The sequence below is a fragment of the Arachis hypogaea genome, chromosome 10 (genome assembly GCF_003086295.3).
Source record: "Arachis hypogaea cultivar Tifrunner chromosome 10, arahy.Tifrunner.gnm2.J5K5, whole genome shotgun sequence".
In the NCBI taxonomy this organism is placed as follows: domain Eukaryota; kingdom Viridiplantae; phylum Streptophyta; class Magnoliopsida; order Fabales; family Fabaceae; genus Arachis; species Arachis hypogaea.
The window spans coordinates 926,945-950,597 of record NC_092045.1 but is presented as its reverse complement, the minus strand read 5'-3'; the positions used below and the strand labels follow the sequence as shown (position 1 = coordinate 950,597).

The window sequence follows — 23,653 nt, the reverse complement described above, 5'->3', positions numbered from 1 at the left end:
TTAGAAACGCCGTATAAGTCGTACTTGTTAAGTTGTTCTAACTTGTAGACTCTTTTTTCAATTACCAATTTGAAAAAAGTCTAATATAATTTTACATATTATTTAATTGTTAAATTTAATTCTTATATTTATATCTATTATAATATTTTTAAATTTTAAAAATTATTTTATTAAGTATAATTATTGTCATTATAATTATTGAAATTATTTTTAATTTAATTTATTAAATATAGATGGTATAATTTTTAGAAACCTATCTCTTAATTATTTATTGATCTGCACTCAACTCTTTGCTTGTGTAAGTCAATACTTGTTATTAAACACATGGAAATATTTTTGGTTACTATAAGATAAAAATATAACCCCTTGTTATTTTTGTTTTGTTGATTAAATGATATTAGTATGACTAGTCAAATTCATTTTCCTTTTATTGCGTGTAGTACATCCCAACTTCATGTATAAGATATAGAGATAAGAGAAGGGATTAAAATCAACGAGGAATATTAAAATCATACTCGAATGGTCAGCTACATTCTCCATTTTTATGTACGAGTTGGAAACTTGGAATCAATCATTTTTCTAATGCTTTATTTCATTTTTATTGTTGAAAAATCAAGCGGTCAAATAATACTACTTTATGTAAAAACATAATCGCATCCAAAGATATTTTTAAATTAAAAAAGTATAGGGACCAACATATTATCAATCAATTTATTATTAATAATAATTAATTATTATATTTTAAATATATATATATAAAGAGATATATTCAGAAAATATATTTATAAAGATATTTTTATTAAATATAATTATAAAAAAGATATTTTTATTAGACACATTTACAAAAATACTTTTATTAAACACAGTTATAAATAAAGTTGCAGATGTTAACAGAAATATTGTTAGTAACGTAACGAGATTGTTCCAAATTTTAGAAAGTGATGTTATGTTATTGCCTTATTCAAAGCCTAGTAATAAAAAAAATCAACCAACTTGGATTGGTCGAGTAGTCAGTTCATTCGTCTGTTTAAGCAAGTGTCCAAGGTTCGAATTCTGCTTTGTGCATGTAACAATCCATTGGCTAGCAAAAGACCCTTAAATAAAGTTCAGATCCGCGACAAATTAATCCTTAACCTGTCGAATTATGAGATGCCGTAGGCAAAAAAAAATCACCATTTTAAGAGTGAAAATATCTAATAACATAAAGTCATAAACCAAAAAAATAGTCAACTCAGAATCTAAAAGTGAAAAAAAAAAAATAGGCAAAGGGAAAGGATGGAAAAAAAAAACGCGTTTTCAGACAGTAGATGATTAACAGTCAAACTCAAACAGTTTTCTTTTAGAAGAAAGAACAACCTTCGAAGCTCACCAACAACAACTACAAGGTCCAACCTTCAAAGAAAAAAACAAAGCCATGTTCTTCTTCTTCTTCTTGTGAGCACATAACATCAAATGCTGTTGTTATTGCTCATATTCTTCTACTACTTCATCATCATCACCGCTTCACCAATTCCAACACCTCCTTCTTTCTCTTCTTATGTTCTTTGACCATGATGATGGAAGACCCATCGGTTTCATTGAGGAGCTCTGATTCACTGGCAGCCACACTTGCAAATTCAATCCAAGCTTTGGGTCGTGGCTTTGATGTAACATCTGATATTAGGCTTCTATACTGCAAAGGGGCACCAGGGTCGAGGCTTGTTCATCTTGATGAGGGGAATACAAGGGATCTTGCTGTTTCCCATGGTGTTCTTGTTCCCAATGTTTCTGTGGACATTGATTGCTCCTATGGGAATGGCAAGGGTGATATAAACAAGACCCCTGTGTGTAGCTTCCATGAGGTGAATTATTTTTATATGGTTTCTAGATTTTGATTTTGATTTGTTTTGCTTCTGGGGAATTTCTTCTTAGAAATGAAGGAAAAGGGCAACCTGGGCATATAAGAATTTCCCCTTTTTTTGGCTCATTTTTCCCTGTTCTCTATTGTTACTGTTTTTTGGTTGGTTGGTGGGTTGGTCAATGTGTTGGACTGTGTTTTCTTGATTCGTTACCCAACTCAATCTAATATGGAATCTTCTGTTCCTTGCTGCATTTGCTGGATATATCACTTGGAATAGGGTGGGGGTTTATGACATATGAAGATGTGGTTTGTAGCAATTAAAGTGGCTCTATGTCATTGATTTCCTGAAATAAGAACCGGATAGTTAAAGTGAAATCTTTATGTGGCCTCCCAAGTTGCATTTTTTATTCTTGCCAAATGATGGACCTGAAGCAATACACTTATTTGAATTAGACCCTATCATCTTAAGTTGGTTGGCACTTGACAACTGTAAATTGTTTTTCTCAAGCTCTGACAAAACTTCATTTTGTCTTACAAGCATTGCAAATTTATAGCAAAATTTCTACCAAATATGGTTCTGTTGTTTGTCCTAATCTCGAACCAGTATATCGGCCTGAGAGGATGTAGAAATTTGTTTGAATATTATTCTGGGAGTAGAATGTTGAATTCTTTTAAGGATTGAAAAATTGGATTTATTTATAAGTATCCATGAATCTGGCAAATGGAGCAGCAAGTTCCCAAATTCTTTAGAAGTATTGAAGTGTAGTAGTTCATAATATGTAACAGGAATTTGCAGGCCCTGGTAAGATGTGGAATCCAAGTGTGATGCCAAACAAAAAGGGGAAGAGGGACCTGAAAAAGACATGGCATGAGACTATGATACATTAATGTGCACGAGTGATGATAATAATGAGGAACTTTGTTTTGACAAGTGATGGTTGAGACTGTTTTGTTACATTGTCCTGATAATATAATCTTTCCATATAAATAGAAAATAATGCCTAGTTATCGTAATGTATTATTTTTCCTATAACAATTGTTCTTGTTTTCTTAGAAATGAAAGATGCAGGCTTGTTGTATAACCAATTTAGAAGTTGTGGTGGCCTTATTTGATGACTGAATTTTTCAGATGGCGAAATATTTCAATGAGAAATCAGGCGTTAAAGGACAAATTCCACTTGGAAGTTTTAATTCCATGTTCAATTTTACTGGCTCCTGGACGGTTGATGCTGCAGCCACCAAATCCCTTGCCATGATTGGATATTTCATTCCACTGGTTGAAGTTAAATTAACCAAACTAAGTTTGGATTTGAATGATCAAGTCAAACGCGCTGTTCCTTACTCTTGGGATCCAGCTTCCTTGGCAAGGTAAACCAAACTCTTATCTTTTCCTGTAGATAAAATCTAGTTACTTTTGCTCTAGGCAATGGTTTTGGCTTGTTAGGTCTGACAATGACAAAATGTTGTATGCCGCGGATGTCGTCCCATTATATTGTACAAAAGGCAGTGGAATTTTTCTTGGTTGCAGTATTATGACAGTAGATATTACAAGGCATTTTTGTCATGACTTAAATTTATTGTCCAAAATACTTGGTTCCTTTTCCCTCAAAAATCCAAAAAGGAAGAGTTATATATTCAAGTTCTAATCAGAAACCTCTGCCCTTTATTCTTCTCAGTTTTATTGAGAATTATGGTACCCACATTGTTACATCTGCAACAGTTGGCGGAAGAGACGTAGTGTATATCAGGCAGCACCATTCATCTAGTTTGTCTGCCTCAGACATTGAGAACTACTTAAATGACATTGGAAATGATAGGTTTCTTGATGTCAAAAACACATCTGGTTCTGGTCCTTTAAAGTACAAGGAGAAGGTTAGTTTTAAGAAATGCCATGTTCCCATTATTACTCACATTTTTCTTATGCAAATACATTGCTGCCTAGCTTTGTTGCACTAATTTTGTTATTTTCTTCCTATTTCATTCTCCCTTTGAAAATCATTGAGTCACTGATGTAATGTAGAAAATATAGGAATCTGAGTGAAGTGATCTTTCATTTTGTTGCTACAGGATGTTACTGTGATTTTTAGGAGGAGAGGAGGTGATGATCTTGAGCAAAGTCACACTAAATGGGTGGAGACTGTTAAATCGGCACCCGATATCATTAACATGACATTTACTCCAATTGTTTCCCTTCTTGAAGGAGTGCCCGGTGTAAAGCATTTGAGCCGTGCTATTGATCTATATCTTGAGTGTAAGTCTTAATCAAATTATTGATACAATGATTACTCTGTTGTTAAATGCATTGGTTATGGACAGTTTGCTCGACAAGTGTGATTAGCAGTACTTAGAAGTAGAACCATATGTTATTGTAATTCACCACTCTTCTATATCCACCAGACAAACCACCCATTGAAGATCTACAGTATTTCTTGGATTTCCAAATTACTCGCGCTTGGGCACCGGAGCAGAACAATCTACAAAGAAAGGAGCCCGTCTGTCCGACCCTCCATTTCAGCTTGATGGGACCAAAGCTTTATGTCAGTCCAGATCAGGTATTGTTAATGTTTACTAAAATCCTACTTGATTGAACATCGCAATCAAATTATGACGAAAAGGATCATGCACATTTTAAGAACATAGGATAGGTGCTAAAACTGTCATTTTATTCTGTATTGCTAACTACCTTATTCATGTTCTTTTGGATAGATGTATCAGCATTAATCTTTAATATGTTGCAACCAAGTTATAAAACTGTTGAACTAAGCTTATGATTCCACAATCACATTGTTGGTGGCATTGTAAATTATACATCACAAACCTTTGGTATATTTCTTCCTAGCCAATAACAAGACTTGGTGTGCAGGTAACTGTTGGACGAAAACCTGTCACTGGGCTAAGACTTAGCTTAGAAGGCACCAAACTGAATCGTCTCGCGATTCATTTGCAGCATTTAGTCTCGCTCCCGAAAAACCTTCAACCTCATTGGGACACACACATGGCCATAGGTGCTCCCAAGTGGCATGGTCCTGAAGAGCAGGACAGCCGGTGGTTTGAGCCAATTAAATGGAAGAACTTCTCCCACGTAAGCACCGCTCCAATCGAGTACACTGAGACTAGCATTGGCGACCTCTCTGGTGTCCACATTGTCACAGGAGCACAGCTTGGTGTTTGGGACTTTGGTGCCAAAAATGTTTTGCACCTCAAGCTCCTCTTCTCCAAGGTTCCAGGATGCACGATACGGCGATCTGTATGGGATCATAACCCCTCTACTCCCGCAGCACAAAGATCCGATGGCGCATCATCATCAGTAGCAAAGAAAGCCTCTGAAGATAAGAAGGAAGATAGTTCAATTCATATTGGAAAATTAGCCAAAATTGTGGACATGACAGAAATGTCAAAAGGGCCCCAAGATATTCCTGGTCATTGGTTAGTTACTGGTGCTAAGCTTGGAGTTGACAAAGGAAAAATTGTACTGAGGATAAAGTACTCTTTGCTAAACTACTGATTCATATCCCCCACCCCCTCTTCTCCCCAAAAATGTGTTATTTTTTATTTTTTTTTTCCCTTCACACTAGAAACAATAGTCAAGGTCAAGCATTCTTTGCACAGGAAACCGGTTGAGATATTTTTTTGGTGTACTTTTGCCTTATTAGTTTAGATGATGATGGTCATGCAAATCATTGATTATGCTAATGATTTTGAATTCAATTTTGTTTACAGCGACATCATTACATAAAGACAGTTACCATTTGTTTTATATTCAACATTTGCATCTAGAGATAAACTCAAGATTATTTTAGTTAACTAACAGTGACAGGATTCAACAATCAAGCTATGTTTACACACCAATATACTTATCTTGAGGAATTCGGATTTCACAATTCACATGGAACCATAAACTAAAATAAGAAATGTAACTCTCTTTGCTACATCAGTTTATTCATTTTTCTATACTATTTGAAAAGGTGAAGGAGAGTAAATTGAATCAAAATGAACTCAACAACTCAACCCAGCCCCAACAAAAATGATTATACAGTTGTTACTTGAAATTTTCTATCAGATAATTTGAGACATTTGCTGAGTCAAGTTGATGAGAGACAGAAGTAGAAGCAACCAGGAGTACAATAATGCATCATATCATATCATATATAGTACAATTTTCTCCATCATCTTAACTTATATGTGTATATTATGGTGTGAACCGTTGACATAATTAATATGGAAAGGAAAACATAACAACAAAATGCTCTTTTCAGTGACATTTTTTTAGTACTTCATTGACTGTATTATTCAGTTTATTTAATTCTTACCACTAAAAGATATCATTTCTCAAGATTTCTAAAGAGATGCTTTGGATACATATTGCACTCATAGTGTGACAACAATAATAATAGCTAAGGCTGCGTTTGTTTTTGAGAAGAGGACAAGATAAAACACTCAAAATAAGATACAAAGGACAAAAACACAAAATTTTGTGTTCTTATATTCTGTTTAATGGTAATCTAGAACAAATTATGAACATCTAATTTATTCTTTTTTTTTATTCAACAAATTTGAGAAAAAAATATAATAATAAAAAATATAATTATAAAAAATTAACAAGAATAATGAAAAAAATATAAAAAAATAAGTTGTATCTCTTGTTAGTGTTTCTGTGTCCTTCCTATGAGGATGAACACAAAATACACTAATTCAGTGTCCTGAACACAATATTTCTGTCCATGTCTCATCTGTTAAACACGATTTTGTATTTCCGTGTCCTTGTCTCAGTCCCGTCTCTGGAAACAAAGGCAGCCTAAAATCCATATTAGTCTCTCATTATTTTCCATGGCTAATGTTAAGCTAATTGATTATACTTCTCTATTAACATTTTCGAACAAACACCACGATAATTATTAATAAACCTCGTAAAATCAAACAATAAAAAACAAAAAGAACGTAACTTGGTATATCCCAAACAGGCTGGTTTTGTTGTTGTTACAAATCCACGAGAATTTTTCTAGAGAATAACTAAGCGAGATTGTGATCATATCGTTAGCTAAATGCTCATAAACTAAGGCATGGGATTAAATTAAAAATATATGAAAGAAGAGGAAACTAAACTAAGGATATTGTGACGGATGTAACCATGTAGAACCGCCACTAAATATATAGCTATTATATTGTAAAGTCGGCTTTTTCAATGTAATGCAATTTGCTACCAACCAAGAAGAGTGTACATTCTGACTTGAAGAATCAGCTACAACCTTGTCCATCTTTGTCGAGTGAGGCACTTGATGTGCTCGTTATTATTGTCTATTAAAGGGAATCATTATATTATCTTTATGATTAAGAAATATACTTTTTGATAAGCATTTTTCACATTATATAAGGAGAGGGAGTTGGTCTTGCTTGCTGCGTTTCTAAATTTGTATCTTCATTCTGCACAAGTTCAGCATATTCATTATTTGTATTGGAAATGGTATCTTTTATATTGGCTAGAAAGAACTCATCAGTTAATAAGTTTTCTAGTTTTGACTTTGGTGGAAACTTAAGTGCAGTCGACTTCACGTGAAGTTAATAATTGAGAGTCATTAGATAATTTGATTAATTTGACTCAATTTTCATCTAACGGCTTTCAACTATCAACTTCACCGTGAAATTGAATGCACTTGAGTTTTCACCTTTGACTTTTTTCTTGTTACTTGTTATATACACATTCATTCGTTACCATATATACATGCAGGAAACTTCTGAAGTGGTTGATGGGAATTGGAAGGTGGAGGCGGTGGAGCTGGAGCAGCTGGTGGCGGTAGATGGAAAGGTTGATTGGAAAGGGAGAAGAGCTCTCAAAAATAAACATGGTGGAATGATAGCTGCAATCCCCATGCTAGGTACATCCTAAGATTTTAGGGTTAAGTATCTGTATGTCACCTAATTATTTCAGTTCATATCCGGTTATTTTTATATAAAATTAATAGTTAAAATTTATTAAATAATAATTTAATTAAATATATCAAATTATTTAATAATTTTTAATAAATAATTTTATATAAAAATAATTATTCGTGAATTTTCACCGACTATTATTGGTGAATAGTAAAATGAATTTGATATGGTTACGTGGGATATGCATGGAATGGATGGATGCAGTGACGCTTGGTTTCGAGAACTTGGCGACATTCTCGCTGGCGGTGAACGGGGTGCCATACTTCAACGGAGAAATGCACTATGATCTGGCAGATGCGGCTAACATGCTCACCACCTATCTGGGTGTAAGCTACATCCTCGCCCTTTTGGTCGCCGTCGTTGCTGACACCTGGCTTGGCAGATACAAATCCGTTCTTATTTCTGGCTCCCTCGACTTTCTGGTACAGTGAGTTAAATTAGCACCTATACATTACGTTTTCGTATTATACAAAATATATGTATTTATGTCTAAAAATACAGTGATAGTTTAAAAAGAATATTTCATTATTATGATATTGAAATTTAACCCTAAATAATAACCACACTCAAATTAGCCACAAATTATAGAGTTCATATAGTGTTTGTTTTCAGGTACTGAGACAGAGACCGAGAGACTGAGACTCAATATCGTGTTTGTTAGTTCAGAGACTGGTACTAAAATTTCTGTTTCTGTCTCCAAAATTTCAGTATTTCAGTACCTCCAAAAAGTAGGGACAAAGAGGACTGAAATTTTTAGAGATGAAAACTGAAACTTTAATAACATTTTATACCTAAAATACTTTCATTTCAATTAATTAATTCTAATTTTACCTTTTGTGCAAATTAAATTAGAGTTTAATTCTTGTTTCAATTCCTGTCTCCCATTTTGCACCAAACAGAATACTGAAATTTGTTTCAATCCTTGTCTCCTAGTCTCTGTCTCTTAGTCTCAGTCTTTCTGTCTCTATCTCTCCACCAAACGCTACCATATAGACAGAATAGACTCAAGTTAGCTTAATTAAACTTCCTCTCGCCTTTAATTATATATATATATATATATACACATAAGCACTTGATTATCAATTTATCATTGTGGTCAAACATAATTATGGATATATATAGTTATTAGTATTTTTTAAAATTAACATAGTTTTATGTGTAGATCAGCAAAATTGGGTGTGTCTGTACTCTCAATGTAGTTTTTTTATCCTCAGACACAGACGCGCAAAATCATATTAAAATTTAAAACAAGCTGACCAAATTGTACATTTGGATTGTAGACAACAAATTTATTGCCATATACTGTATTTTATAGCATCACATAATTAAACCTTTATCCTCGTGGTTATATATTTTAATTTTTCTTATAACGAATAGAATTTTATCTTTAATTCACTTTTTTCCAAAAAAAGAAAAAAACAAATAAGCATATATTTTCTAGTTTATGATAACATGTACGGTAGTAACTATGAGTCTATGACTATCAACTGCTTGTAATAATGTCTGAATGAAAAGTTGAGGTGATATTATGAAATGTGAACTATGTTATGCAGGGACTTGCATTGATCACGGTACAAGCGCACTATTCTAGCCTTAAGCCGCCCCCTTGCAATGTGTTTGATCCAAGATTCCACTGTGAGAAACTCAAAAGAGGCCAAGAAGCATTTCTCTACATTGGCTTATACTTGTTGGCATTTGGAAGTGCAGGGGTCAAAGCTTCTTTGCCATCACATGGTGCTGACCAGTTTGATGAAACAGACCCAAAAGAATCAAGGCTGATGTCAACATTCTTCAACACACTCTTGCTTGCAGTGTGCCTTGGTGGTGCTGTCAGCTTAACCTTCATTGTGTGGATACAAATCCATAAAGGATGGGATTGGGGATTTGGGATTGGCACCATTGCTATGTTACTTGGCATCATTATCTTTGCTGTTGCATTGCCACTATACAGAATTCATCCTGCTAAAGGAACAAGTGCTTTACTTGAGATCGTGCAGGTATCTGTTGTATACATGCCTCAGTGGTGTTGGTTTTAACTTAATCAGTATTACTCTCGAATTTCGATAAGCTTAATACCCCAGACGATGACGTCTATAATAGTTGCAAACTCCTTATTGTACTTATTCATGTGTTTTAATTTCCAGGTCTATGTTGCTGCAATCCGGAATAGAAGACTTACCCTTCCTGAAGATCCTGCAGAACTATATGAGATTGAGCAGGACAAGGAAGCTGCTTTGGAAACAGAGTTTCTACCTCATAGAGATATTTACAGGTTCAATTTTCCTTCTTGTAACTGTTAAAGCACACATATAGTTCTATTGCATGCCTCTTTGCCATAATAAAGAAGTAAAATTGATACAAGGCTAGAGTAAAAGGTCTAATAATATCTATATTTTGTAAATTAATTAAAACATGTGGATTTGGATAGTCTACACTTTGATGAACCCTAAAAGATCTTGGCTATGAAAAATGTGCCATATTGGTCAAAGAACTCAGCATTTGCAATTAGTATATGTTAGGTACCAGACAAATGACACAGCAAAATATAGAGATGAAAAATTAGAAATTTGTATAAAATATGGAAACAATTGAATAACTTTCTTTGAGAATTACTACTTCTCTCTCTCACAAGGAGACTACAATAACACTCTCTCTTGACAAAAGGAGAACACACTTCTCTCTATATATATAGAAGAAAACTACTCAAAGAAATATTATGTTATTCTCTTTGGATGACTTGATTGAAATGAATTAAAGAAAAACTCAATTTATAGGTGAGTCTCTTCAATATGAACCATCCATCAATTAGAGGTATATAATTCTTTTCTTTTTCAACCATTAAAATCCTAAGGTTATAAACTAGGATTGTTTATTACCTTTCATTTTATTTAGTTATTATTTATTTATTTATTTATTTTCTAAAATTAGCTTTACTAATTTTCACAATCTCCCACTTAAAGCTAATTTTGATAAATTTTCAAAATTCATGTTGCTTATGTATTCCATAGGCCGTATGAGGATCTACACCATTCAAACTTTTCTGTGTTGATTGGTTTTGTCATGGCATCTGCTAGGTTGTCTTTAGTGTGAATCTTCTGCATATCAATACTTCCTTCTTCTACTACTTCCCGAACAAAGTGATATTGTACTCCAATGTGTTTTGTTCTTGAATGAAAGGCAGGATTCCTTGCAATGTGCAAGGCACTCTGACTGTCACAATACACAGAAATCTTCTGTTGTTTGTGCCCGAGTTCGTCTATCAACCTTTGGATCCAAATAGCTTCCTTGCATGCTTGTGTAGCTGCCATATATTCAGCTTCTGTAGTAGATAAAGCCACAACAGTCTGTAATTTAGATAGCCAGCTTACAGCTCCTCCTGCAAGTGTAAACACATAGCCTGTAGTAGATTTTCGTTTATCAAGATCACCTGCAAAGTCTGAATCGACATATCCATTGACAATGAATTCTGATCCTCCAAAACATAATGCAACATTCGAGGTTCCTTTGATGTATCTCAAGATCCTCTTAACAACATTCCAATGCTCTTTACCTGGATCTGCCATAAATTGACTTACTACCGCAACTGCTTGAGCAATATCTGGTCTTGTACAGATCATGGCATACATAAGGCTTCCCACCGCTGATGCATACGGTACTCGAGACATTTCCATCCTCTCTGCTTCACTACTAGGGCACATACTTGAGGATAATTTGAAATTCATAGGAAGTGGGGTTGAAATTGGCTTACATTCTTGCATATTGAAGCGTTGCAATATTTTCTTCAAATAATTCTTTTGCGATAGCCAAATCTTCCTATCTTTTTTGTCTCGGTGAATTTGCATCCCTAAAATCTTGTTTGCTGGTCCCAAGTCTTTCATATCAAACTCCCTAGCCAACTGTGCCTTCAATTCTTGGATTTGATCTTTGTTGGGACCTACCACCAACATGTCATCCACATACAACAGCAGAATGATGAAATCATTATCACCAGACCTCTTGTAATAAGTACAATGATCTGAACTAAGTCTGTTGTATCCAAGGCTAATAATGAAAGAATCAAATCTCTTGTACCAACACCTTGGCGCCTGCTTTAGACCGTACAGAGATTTAGTTAACCTGCAAACCAAGTTTTCTTTTCCTTGTTCTTCAAAACCTTCTGGTTGGAGCATATATATCTCTTCTTCAAGTTCTCCATGAAGAAAAGCAGTCTTTACATCTAATTGCTCTAGATGTAAATCAAATGCAGCACACATAGCCAAAACTACTCTAATAGTAGTTAGTCTCACCACCGGAGAAAATATTTCATTGAAGTCAATACCTTCTTTCTGAGCATATCCCTTGACAACCAATCTCGCACGATATCGTTCCACCTGATCATTACTATCTCGTTTGATCTTGTAAACCCATTTGTTACCAATGGCTTTCCGACCTGCTGGAAGTTCAACAAGTTTCCAGGTATGGTTCCTATATAATGCCTCAATTTCTTCTTGCATTGCTGTCATCCACATAGAAGCGTCTGGATTGCGCATAGCCTCCATAAAAGTTGTTGGCTCTCCATCTTCTGTCAAAAGACAATATGCATCATGGTTTGTCAAAACATAATTTGAGTGCCATGATGGTGTTCTTCTTTGTCGAGTGGATCGACGAACTTCTATGTCATTAGCCTCTGCTTCTTGTTCTTCGTGCTGTGGTTCTGCTTCAGAAAGATCACCTTCTCTGCATTTTTCATCTATTTGAACAGTGGTTATCTCTTTAATAGTGCTGTCATTTTCTTGTTCTTTTTGCAATTCATCTTCTGCAAATATCACATCTCTACTGACAACTACCTTGCGGGCAGTGGGATCCCACAGGCGATACCCCTTAACTCCGTCAGTATAACCCAAGAATATACATTTTCTAGACTTTGGGTCCAGCTTTGTTCTTTCCTGGGAATTGTACATTACGTACACAGGACAACCAAATATATGTAAAGAAGAATAATTAGGTGGCTTACCTTGCCACATCTCCATTGGTGTCTTCAACCCAATTGCAGTTGATGGTGACCGATTTATCACATAACAGGCAGTTTTAACAGCTTCTGCCCAAAAAGACTTAGCTAAACCTGTAGTTTGCAACATAGCTCGTGCTCTTTCTAGGAGAGTCCGATTCATTCGCTCTGCTACACCATTTTGCTGAGGCGTATATGCAACTGTGAATTGCCGTTGAATACCTGCTTGCTTGCAAAATGTTAGAAAATCGCCATCGACATATTCTCCTCCATTATCTGTCCTTAAACACTTGATCTTCTTTCCAGATTCAAGTTCTAACTTTGCTTTAAACTCTTTGAACATCGCAAACACGTCTGACTTCTTCTTGATCGGGAACACCCATAGCCTCCTAGAGTAATCATCAATAAATGATACAAGATATTTTGCTCCTCCTAGGGACATCTCCGGCGATTCCCACACATCAGAATGAATCAACTCCAATATGTGCTTGCTCCGAGCAGTTGATCTACCAAACGTCAATCTATGTTGTTTGCTTGTAACGCAGTGCTTACAAAACGGTAAGTTTACCGATTTGAGCCCGGGAATGAGATTACGTTCTACAAGAATCTTCAAACCTCGTTCTGACATGTGGCCTAGTTTGCAATGCCATATCATCGTCATTTCTTCTTGGCTTGTTGAAGCAACTGATGCCTCTGCTTCTTGCAAAGTATCTCCCACAAGCATATATAGATTTGCTGCAATCTTTTCTGCTTTTATTACCACAAGAGCTCCTTTAACAACTTTCAAGATCCCACCTTCAATATGGGTCTTGCAGCCAAGTTCATCCAGTTGCCCAATCGACAACAAGTTCTTCTTCAAGCCCTTCACATGTCTTACCCCTTGAAGTGAACGAATAGAACCATCAAACATTTTTATTTTGACAGTACCTATTCCAACAATTTCTAAGGCATGATCGTTTCCCATAAACACAGATCCTTCTAAGACAGGTTCATATGTACAAAACCAATCACGATGAGGAGTCATGTGCCATGTTGCTCCTGAATCAACAATCCAAACATCAGTGAGCTGTTTGCTGCCTTTAGAACCAATTGTTGCTTCGCCATACAGGATTTCTCCATCATCAGAGGTACTTGCAACACATCCTTGAGAACTTGATCCTTCTGTAACCTTCTCTATACTCTTCTTATTCCAACAATCTTTCTTGAAGTGCCCTCTCTTACCACAATTGTAGCATTTGATCTGCTTCTTACTTTGTGACTTTGGTCTACTTTGACTCCCACTGGAACCACGCTCCATTGATCTTCCTCTTGTCATCAACAAAGCCTCTGCTTGTTTTGAGCTCTCTAATCTATCTTCCTTATTCTTGCGCCTAGATTCTTCTTCAAGAACCGTAGCAGCCATGTCATCAAAAGAAAGATAATCAGTCAAAACATTATTAGTTAAGTTAATGATTAGCTGATCATATGAATCTGGTAGACTTTGAAGTAAGAGCTCTGCACGTTCATTTTCCGCTATGGTATATTCCAACGATGAGAGTTGGGAAAATAGCGTATTTAGATTGTTGATGTGATCCGTTGCCGATGTGGACTCACTCATTCGAAGAGTATAAAGTCTTCTCTTCAAGAATATCTTGTTGTGAAGTGACTTGACTTCATATAATTTTGTGAGAGCATCCCAAATTTCCTTTGCTGTCTTTTTCTCTGCTACACTTGATAAAACTGAGTCAGCTAGTGCCAAGTGTAAGTTTGCAACAGCATTGTTGTCCATCTCCTTCCATTTTTCATCTGTAATTCCAGTGGGTCTACCTTCAATTGCTGTCACGCAATTGTCTTTTCTCATAATGGCTTTTATCTTCAATTTCCATATGGAAAAATTACTCCCACTGAATTTTGGAATTTCATACTTTGCTGCCATTTTTTTTTTTTAGACGGTAACTCGCAGCGGAAAAAAAAATCTTAATCAGCAACCTTTGGCTCTGATACCACTGTTAGGTACCAGACAAATGACACAGCAAAATATAGAGATGAAAAATTAGAAATTTGTATAAAATATGGAAACAATTGAATAACTTTCTTTGAGAATTACTACTTCTCTCTCTCACAAGGAGACTACAATAACACTCTCTCTTGACAAAAGGAGAACACACTTCTCTCTATATATATAGAAGAAAACTACTCAAAGAAATATTATGTTATTCTCTTTGGATGACTTGATTGAAATGAATTAAAGAAAAACTCAATTTATAGGTGAGTCTCTTCAATATGAACCATCCATCAATTAGAGGTATATAATTCTTTTCTTTTTCAACCATTAAAATCCTAAGGTTATAAACTAGGATTGTTTATTACCTTTCATTTTATTTAGTTATTATTTATTTATTTATTTATTTTCTAAAATTAGCTTTACTAATTTTCACAGTATATATCATTCCAATTCCAATTCCAATGTCTTTGGTTTTGTAGTTCTGAACAGAAGCTTCTTTTTTCACAGGTTTTTGGACAAAGCAGCCATCCAAACAAAACCTAATGATCAATCTGAGAAACCACAGGCTCAAAGCCCATGGAAGCTTTGCAGAGTTACACAAGTAGAAAATGCAAAAATCCTTCTTAGCATGGTCCCGATTTTCTGCTGCACAATCATAATGACCCTTTGCCTGGCTCAACTCCAAACATTTTCTATCCAACAAGGCTATACAATGGACACCAGATTCATCAATAATTTCCACATCCCACCAGCATCCCTCCCAATCATCCCAGTCACGTTCTTAATCATAATTGTTCCAATCTACGACCGCATCTTTGTGCCTCTTCTGCGCAGATTCACCGGTATTCCCACTGGAGTCACGCACTTGCAGCGCATAGGAGTAGGTCTAGTACTCTCTTGCATATCAATGGCAGCGGCTTCAATAATGGAAGTGAAGAGAAAACAAGTCGCAAGAGACCATAACATGCTTGATGCTATACCAGTACTTCAGCCATTGCCAATAAGCACATTCTGGCTTTCTTTTCAATACTTCATATTTGGCATAGCTGACATGTTTACCTATGTGGGGTTGCTTCAGTTTTTCTATTCAGAAGCACCAAAAGGGCTTAAATCTACATCAACATGCTTCCTCTGGACTTCAATGGCACTCGGGTATTTTCTAAGTACTATTGTGGTGAAATGTGTGAATGGTGCAACCAAGCATCACACTAATAGTAGGGGATGGTTAGCAGGGAACAACATTAACAGAAACCATCTAAACCTTTTCTACTTGTTCCTATCTGTGGTGAGCTTCATCAACTTCATAATCTATTTGTTTGTTTCAAAGATGTACAAGTACCGGCCTCAACAACCTATAGTGCCAGATGACAATGCAAAATCAAAGGAATGATTATTGTTTTCAAGGAAGAAGAAAAAAAAAGTAATAAAGATGGGTTATCATAAGGAGTAAATAATTGTTGGTTGCTTTCTGAGCCTCTTTCTATTCCTCACAATTTGGAGGCTTTTTGTCTCAAGATTTTCACAATCCACATATGGATCTTACTATCCACTCCATACCTTTTGAGAGAAATTAATCTCCATTCTAATCTTTTTTCTATCTACATTCAGTGTTTTTTTGTTATGATTTTGTCTTCATATTATGTATATATTATTCATTTTGAAATTTGTGAAAGTTAATTTTTTTTTATAAATCACATACTTAAACCTATTGGTAAAGAGAAAAAAAAAACTATTGACAAGTGTAAGTAAAAATATTAGATGATATTTAGTGTTAAATCTAATTTTTTATTATTTCTTTTATATTTATTTTTGATCCTATTTATAAAATTAAAGATAAAAGAATGAGACACTTTATTTTCAAAGTTGATAAAGTTTTTTGTGGTTATGTAAAGGTCTCCAAGTTCCCAAAGCTTCACAAATGGCAACATAACCTGACAAGTAATTAACAAGTCTAAGCCACGTAATGCACCTTGCATGCCTACCACGTCCCCTTCTCCTTCCTCTATATCACTTCCAATTCACTCTCATCTCTTCCAACACAACAATAATGGCTTCGGCGGACAAGTCAGCGGGCCCCACACCACCGGGGCAATCCATGAGCGTGGGACAGCACATGTTAGACAAGGGCGCCATGATGCTTCAGTCCCTCAAACCCGTGAAACAGTTCAGCCAGCATGTCTGCTCCTTCGCCATCTACAGCCACGACATGTCTCGCCAGATCGAGACTCACCACTACTGCTCCCGCCTCAACCAGGACTTCCTCCAGTGCGCCGTCTACGACTCCGACGACGCCAACGCCCGCCTCCTTGGTCTAATTATTCCCTCACTTCCCATGCGTGTTTCTTCTTGTTATTAAAACTAACTCGCTCACTCCATATGAATTTGTGCCAGGTGTGGAGTACATTATTTCTGATAGAATCTTTGAAGATCTGCCTGACGAGGAAAAGAAGCTTTGGCACTCTCATGCTTATGAGGTTTTTCACTTTATTCTCTGTTTTTTTTTTTTTTTCTTGTGTCATAAATATTTTATCTTAGACTGATTTGGATGGTGCAGGTCAAGTTGGGTCTATTAATAAGCCCAAGAGTTCCAGAGATGATTGCCATGCCTGAGCTTGAAAACCTTGCTAAATCCTATGGAAAATTCTGGTGTACTTGGCAGGCCGATAGAGGTTAACAATCTTTGTGTTATTATATTGTTGGAGTTTAATTAAGCTTAGTTTTATGTGTTATTATTGGTGCAGGAGATAGGGTTCCACTGGGTGCACCAGCACTAATGATGTCACCACAAGGGGTGAGGCCTGGGCTGGTGAGGCCAGATCTGGTGCATCAGAGGGATGCAAAGTATCATGTTGCCTCAGACAGCTATAAGACCTCAAGGCTTGAGATCCCTGAGCCTGAGATGATTAGCCCTTTCGCTGATTATTGGAAGCAGCATGGCAAAGGGTTTGCCATTGACATTGTGGATACTGAGATGATACTCAGGGCACCTTTTCCTTGATGAGGGAACAAATCTAAAGTGATGAAATGTAATAGTGGATTGTCTCAAGTGTTTAGCTATTATCTAAGTGCTTGTCAATTAATAATTACGTTAGGAGTGAGTTGGGTTCTGTTCATGTAAAATGAATTTGTTGTATTGATTCCTCATATGACACCTGAATCCTCATAGTAAATATAGCCGTTAATTTAATCTATCGTCAATCAGCATTATATATAATATGAATGATTTTAATTCTGAAGTTTGAGTTTGAATTTCACATTAGAGAGTAAAGTATGAATTTTAACCATTAATTTCATAGGTGAGTCTAATAATAAATATGAAAGAGAAATTATTCAAGGTAAAAGATTATATCTAAAGTGAAATTCAAACTTTAGAAGATTCAAATCCAACAGAGAACTTACTATTGCTTATTCAATAGAATAGAATGAGAGATCACATATTGCTTTAGTTACAATTAATAGTATAAATAGCTAGCTTCAACTAAGAGTGCCAACTTGCTATAAACATCTAGTAGCCACCAACTATCACTAACTGCGATAACTGAATCCGATTTATTACAATAATACCCTGCAATAGTCATTGTTGAGCTTATTGTATATTTTTACACACAATATTAAAAAATGTTTGGGAGTCAAAATAGTCATGATTTGTCTTTTTGACTTTTATTTGTATTTATTAATTATCGCTAGAATAAATACATCGGATTAGATGTAATAAGATTTTAATTATAGATGTTAGTAATTTTGAATTAGGAAATTGTCCTTTATAATTTACAAGTAAGTCTTTGGTTCTTTCCCTGTATTTTCACTCCAGGTCGGAGACAATTTATTTGAAGCTGCTGCTTTAATTAATTGCAGAGAAGGAACCATGAAGATGAGCTTGAAAGAGACGCGAAGGAAGGTAATGGATAATTATATGATAATTTGATGAATGATCAATTTTATACTAATATGTCATATTGAGAGATCAATTTATAATGGATTCACTGCATTACTCAGTCAAGGACCCGCATTGTCAATAACAGGTATGCACCATTGTCACACTCACATTACTAATCAAGTGCTTATAATATATTTGTTTACAAATTAATTAGGACATAAATATTTTAAAAAGAGCAAGTAGTCCAACGCAAATCCATGCAGTGTAGCTTATAGAAAATTGCATGGACTTCAGCAGTAGCAGCTGACATCTTCAAACTTGTTAATACCTTATATAATAATTGTTTCTATTTCAATTTTCAAGTGTTAGCATAAGCATTATCCAGATTTTGACTTGGTGAACTCCCCAGAAGATGGTGTATATCAATTTTTAAAATATCTTTAATCTGACTATGTTATCAAGATACATATTCTGTTCTATATAGCTCTAGTTCATCAAACGGAGCTCACAGCCTCACACAGTTAAATTTGGAAACGTATGATGTCCGGTTTTAGGAGGATGGCAAGCACAAAAATCATCTTTGAATATGCTACCTTTTCTATTCTCCTGCTTATATCATTATCCTATGTAGCTACAAGCCTTAATGTTAGCACTCTTTGCATCAAGGAAGAGAGAATTGTCCTCCTCAAAATCAGGAAAGATCTTAAAGATCCTGGCAATTGCCTTTCTTCATGGATTGGGAAAGAGTGCTGTAATTGGAAGGGTATAGAATGTGACAATCAAACTGGTCACATCCTAAGGCTTAACCTTCAGAACTCACACATCTGTGGCATGGAATGGTCTCCCTTAAGTGGTCAGTTAAATCCTTCATTTACATACCTAAAACGTCTGATTCACTTGGACCTTAGTCATAATAATTTCCAAGGAGTCCCCATTCCAAAATTTATAGGATCTCTTGGTATGTTGAGTTACCTTGACCTATCTTGGGCAAACTTTTCTGGAATGGTCCCTTCTCAAGTTGGAAATTTGTCAAATTTGCATTATTTAGATATCTCAAGTCTAACAGCATCATCAATATGGGTTAGAGATATAAGCTGGCTTTCTCTTTTGTCTAACCTTCAATATCTAAACATGAATTTTGTTAACATTAGCTCCCCATCAACTGAGTTGTTTCGAGCTGTAAATATGATTCCGTCGCTGCTAGAGTTACATTTGTCTTTTTGCAATCTTGATACTCTCCCTCCATCACTTCCATTTCAAAACATTACATCACTTTCCATTCTTGACCTCTCTTTCAATGATTTCAGTTCCACAATAATACCTTCTTGGTTGTTTAATATAAGCACACTCACAGAAATAAATCTTTATTTTTCATATCTCAGTGGCCCCCTTAGTAGTAAGTTTGGGAGAGGGAAACTCTGCAAACTTCAGCAGATACAACTGTCAAACAATTACCAGCTTACTGGGGATATATCTGAATTGTTGGAGGCCTTGTCTTGTAGCAACCAAACTCTAGAGTGGCTCTTACTGAGTTCAAATCAACTAACTGGGAAATTGCCTAATTCTTTATGGCAGTTTAACTCTCTGTTGGAACTTGATCTGTCAAACAACTCACTTTCAGGTCCAATACCAGCATCTGTAGGCAATATATCCAGTCTAGGTTCACTGAACCTGCAAGGCAACATGATGAATGGTGAAATTCCAGAAAGTATTGGTCAACTAACCAAGTTGTCAACTCTAAATCTGCTCCAAAACTTTTGGGAAGGTACAATGACCAATATTCATTTCCATAATCTGACAAATCTCATATCTTTCTCTGTATCATCCAAAAATAAGTCACTGGCTTTGAAAGTGACGCATGACTGGGTTCCCCGTTTTCACCACTTACATGATGTAGAAATTCATGACTGTCAAGTTGGCCCAGCATTTCCTAACTGGCTCAGAAACCTGAAGTCCCTGTTTAATGACATAGTTTTAGTCCTAGAAAATGTTGGAATTTCGGAGGAGATACCCCTTTGGCTTTTCAACATATCCTCCCAAATTTGGCAGCTTGATCTTTCTCACAACAATATATTTGGTTACCTTCCCAAAGCATTGAACTTCTCTTCCTCATATTCACCCACTGTTAACTTAGCTTTCAACCAGTTGAAGGGTTCTCTCCCACTTTGGTCTGGTGTGTCTGCACTCTACCTAAGGAACAATTTCCTTTCCGGAGAAATACCAGTTGATATTGGCAAAGAGATGTCACAATTGACAGAGTTGGACCTCTCAAATAACTACTTGAGTGGGAGCATTCCTCTATTATTAATAAGATGCAAAGTCTTAGTTATCTTGATCTGTCCAACAACCATTTGGTGGGAGAAATACCCATATTTTGGATGGGTTTGCAGAGGTTGGGAATTATTGATCTATCCAATAACAGTTTCTCAGGTGGAATTCCAACCTCAATATGCTCACTGCCTTCACTTTTTATCTTAGACTTGAGCAACAATAACCTCTCCGCAGATTTGTCTTCAGCTTTTCAAAATTGTAGTAACCTGAAAACTCTTGTGCTAAAATACAATAGGTTTTTTGGGTCCATTCCGAAAGATGTCACCAAAAATCTTCCTTTACTTGCGGAGTTACTATTACGAGGTAACACACTAACTGGAAACATCCCTGAAGACCTATGTCATCTACCTTTTCTTCATTTGTTAGATCTTGCAGAAAACAGAATATCAGGTTCTATTCCTGCATGTTTAGGAGATGTGCACGGTTACAAACTGCCTCAAACATCTTTCAAATATCTGATGTATTCATTTGTTTTTGAAGACCATGTACCATACACGAGGCATATAGAGTTGGTCTTCGATGGCAGAATAGTGGACTATATCAACCAGATGGTAGTGCATTCAACCATTGATCTTTCTAAAAATGATCTTACTGGAGAGATACCAGAAAAGTTGAGTGAGCTAGTTCACTTGGGTGCCTTGAATTTGTCATGGAATCATCTCACTGGTAACATACCAAGCAACATTGGATCATTGACTGACTTGGAAAGCCTTGATCTTTCCCACAACCATCTTTCAGGTTCAATCCCACCAAGCATGACTTCAATGACTTTCTTGAGTCATTTGAACTTGTCATACAACAACTTCTCAGGACAGATTCCTGTAGCTAATCAATTTGGGACATTCACTGATCCATCAATTTATGAGGGCAACCCACATCTTTGTGGAACACCACTGCCAACTAACTGCTCCTCATTAATGTTGCCACCAAGAGATGAAGAAGAAGATGCAAATGAAAGTGAAGACAAGCGTGAAAGGTTCTGGTTATATGGAAGCATTGCTTTTGGGTACATCACGGGCTTCTGGGTGGTATGCGGCAGTTTGATATTGAAGAGGTCTTGGAGACACGCCTATTTTAATTTTGTCTATGACATGAGAGATAAGTTACTGGTCTTTATTGCTGTTAATATGGTTCGTGCGAAACGCAGGTTTGGATTGGAAACAAACTGAGACGACAACCATAAAGTGTGTACCATAGTAATTAGTTTTCCCTTTTTTTTCTTCTTCTTGTGTATGTTGTTTTAAGTTGTGTTTGTATGCGTTGTTCAGGGATGGCAACACTATCCAAATTTGTCAGTACTCACTCCATTCCTACCTGTTTGGGGTAGGTATTTAGCGGGACGGAATGGGACGAGGTTGGATTTTGGTACTATTCGCTCCGGTATATATATAATATATTATTCTAATATATAATATGTCTAATATATATAAAATAATTAGTAAAATTATTGATAATATTATATTATATTTAAAATTTTACTTTAATTTATATTATATATACGATGATAGTTATATAAATTTTAAAATTTAATTTTATTTATTAAATTTTAATAATTATAAGGGCGGGTAAGACGGACGGATTATGGTTCAACTTTTTTCTATTCACAGTAGAAGCGGGTCGAATTTTATGTAGATTATTGTAGACTGAAACGGGTTGGGTATAGCAAAAATTCGTCCATACCCGCTAGGTTGCCACCCCGAGCGTTGTTGAAACAGCAATAGGCGTAAAATATGTAATGTTATCTAGTGTTCATCATGGAGAAATGGTGATTAGGTGTGTTTGCATCTCTAGAATAAAATGATAAAGAGCCATAGATAACTAGATATTATTATTATTATTATTATTATTATTATTATTATTACAAAGTATTGGAGCTGTATTAACGATGAGAGCCGGGAGGGATGCGGCGCGGTGGAGGAGGAGAACGCAAATAAAGAGGAGGACCACGATAGGGTCCTGACCGGAATGTCCTAAAATGTGAAGATGGTGGGTGTGGCTGTGAAGGGTCATCATAGAAAGGATAACGAATAGAGAGAGAAGGAGGGAGTGAGCTTAAGACAAGAAGAACGCATAAGAGTAGTAGTGTTGTCACTTTCGACCTTGTTTCACACATTTTTGCCATCTCTCTATTCTCTTCTCTCATTCTGCCTCTTCCCAAGCTCCCAAGCTCTGCCCTTTATAATTGAGTCCTCAATAGTCAATACCAATTACATTAGATATATATTAAAATTATTTATTAAATTTAATAATTAATGTATAATACATATTAGATATTACAATTAATCATATTAAATATATATTAAAATTAATTATTAATATAAAATATATATTAAAATATAAAACATACATTAGAAATAAATTAAATAACACTATATTTATACATAATTATATAATGATTAATTTTAATATATAAATAATATTTTTGTATTAAAATATAAAATATATAATTATATATATTTATAGAAATATTGATTGATTGATTTTACTATTAAAATAACATTTTTATTTAAAAAAGACATTAAATGTAAAATTAACACTAATTATTAATGCCTTGTTTTTGGGAAATTTAACACAAAAGGATTTATTAAGGAGAGAGATTAAATAAAAGTATTTGAGAGATAATAAAAATTAATTTTGAAATAAGTAAAAAAAATTTATATTTATTTATTATTATTAAAATAATAAATAATTTTAGATATAATAAAT

At 35.2% G+C, this 23,653-nt stretch overlaps 4 protein-coding genes across 6 annotated transcripts; all 4 read left to right on the top strand.

The window, feature by feature from the left end:
* Positions 1-1,292: 1,292 nt before the first annotated feature.
* Positions 1,293-5,597, top strand: LOC112714395 (MACPF domain-containing protein CAD1). Of its 3 annotated transcripts, none has more exons than XM_025765979.3 (6): positions 1,293-1,841; positions 2,970-3,208; positions 3,517-3,712; positions 3,908-4,091; positions 4,238-4,392; positions 4,704-5,597. In XM_025765979.3, the coding sequence occupies exons 1-6, from the start codon at positions 1,551-1,553 to the stop codon at positions 5,343-5,345; spliced, it is 1,707 nt and encodes a 568-aa protein (XP_025621764.1). In that variant the 5' UTR covers positions 1,293-1,550; the 3' UTR covers positions 5,346-5,597. The 3 variants fall into 3 exon arrangements, with proteins under 3 accessions (XP_025621764.1, XP_072061736.1, XP_072061735.1); XM_072205635.1 differs by having other exon boundaries at positions 1,314-1,841; positions 2,637-3,208; XM_072205634.1 differs by having other exon boundaries at positions 1,344-1,841; positions 2,627-3,208.
* A 1,564-nt stretch (positions 5,598-7,161) lies between these two features.
* Positions 7,162-16,374, top strand: LOC112714394 (protein NRT1/ PTR FAMILY 4.5). The gene is made up of 6 exons (XM_029289473.2): positions 7,162-7,301; positions 7,566-7,713; positions 7,973-8,190; positions 9,322-9,765; positions 9,913-10,040; positions 15,247-16,374. Exons 1-6 carry the CDS (start codon positions 7,299-7,301, stop codon positions 16,127-16,129), a joined length of 1,824 nt encoding a protein of 607 aa, XP_029145306.2. The 5' UTR covers positions 7,162-7,298; the 3' UTR covers positions 16,130-16,374.
* Positions 16,375-16,761: 387 nt separating this feature from the next.
* On the top strand, positions 16,762-17,975 carry LOC112714392 (oil body-associated protein 2A). Its single transcript, XM_025765976.2, has 4 exons — positions 16,762-17,048; positions 17,131-17,213; positions 17,294-17,408; positions 17,481-17,975. The coding sequence occupies exons 1-4, from the start codon at positions 16,787-16,789 to the stop codon at positions 17,735-17,737; spliced, it is 717 nt and encodes a 238-aa protein (XP_025621761.1). The 5' UTR covers positions 16,762-16,786; the 3' UTR covers positions 17,738-17,975.
* A 1,181-nt stretch (positions 17,976-19,156) lies between these two features.
* Positions 19,157-22,116, top strand: LOC112718412 (receptor-like protein EIX1). The gene is made up of 2 exons (XM_029289498.2): positions 19,157-20,935; positions 21,007-22,116. Exons 1-2 carry the CDS (start codon positions 19,157-19,159, stop codon positions 22,114-22,116), a joined length of 2,889 nt encoding a protein of 962 aa, XP_029145331.2.
* Positions 22,117-23,653: the final 1,537 nt, after the last annotated feature.

Coding starts and splice junctions, on each gene's coding strand:
- LOC112714395 (XM_025765979.3), top strand. CDS start 1,551: ATGATGATGGAAGACCCATCGGTTTCATTGAGGAGCTCTGATTCACTG. Junction 4,092..4,237: donor TATTGATCTATATCTTGAGT/GTAAGTCTTAAT, acceptor TATATCCACCAG/ACAAACCACCCATTGAAGAT. Junction 4,393..4,703: donor TTTATGTCAGTCCAGATCAG/GTATTGTTAATG, acceptor CTTGGTGTGCAG/GTAACTGTTGGACGAAAACC.
- LOC112718412 (XM_029289498.2), top strand. CDS start 19,157: ATGTCCGGTTTTAGGAGGATGGCAAGCACAAAAATCATCTTTGAATAT. Junction 20,936..21,006: donor TATTATTAATAAGATGCAAA/GTCTTAGTTATC, acceptor ATGGGTTTGCAG/AGGTTGGGAATTATTGATCT.
- LOC112714394 (XM_029289473.2), top strand. Junction 8,191..9,321: donor CTGGCTCCCTCGACTTTCTG/GTACAGTGAGTT, acceptor TATGTTATGCAG/GGACTTGCATTGATCACGGT. Junction 9,766..9,912: donor CTTTACTTGAGATCGTGCAG/GTATCTGTTGTA, acceptor TTTAATTTCCAG/GTCTATGTTGCTGCAATCCG.
- LOC112714392 (XM_025765976.2), top strand. CDS start 16,787: ATGGCTTCGGCGGACAAGTCAGCGGGCCCCACACCACCGGGGCAATCC. Junction 17,214..17,293: donor GGCACTCTCATGCTTATGAG/GTTTTTCACTTT, acceptor TGGATGGTGCAG/GTCAAGTTGGGTCTATTAAT. Junction 17,409..17,480: donor TACTTGGCAGGCCGATAGAG/GTTAACAATCTT, acceptor TTATTGGTGCAG/GAGATAGGGTTCCACTGGGT.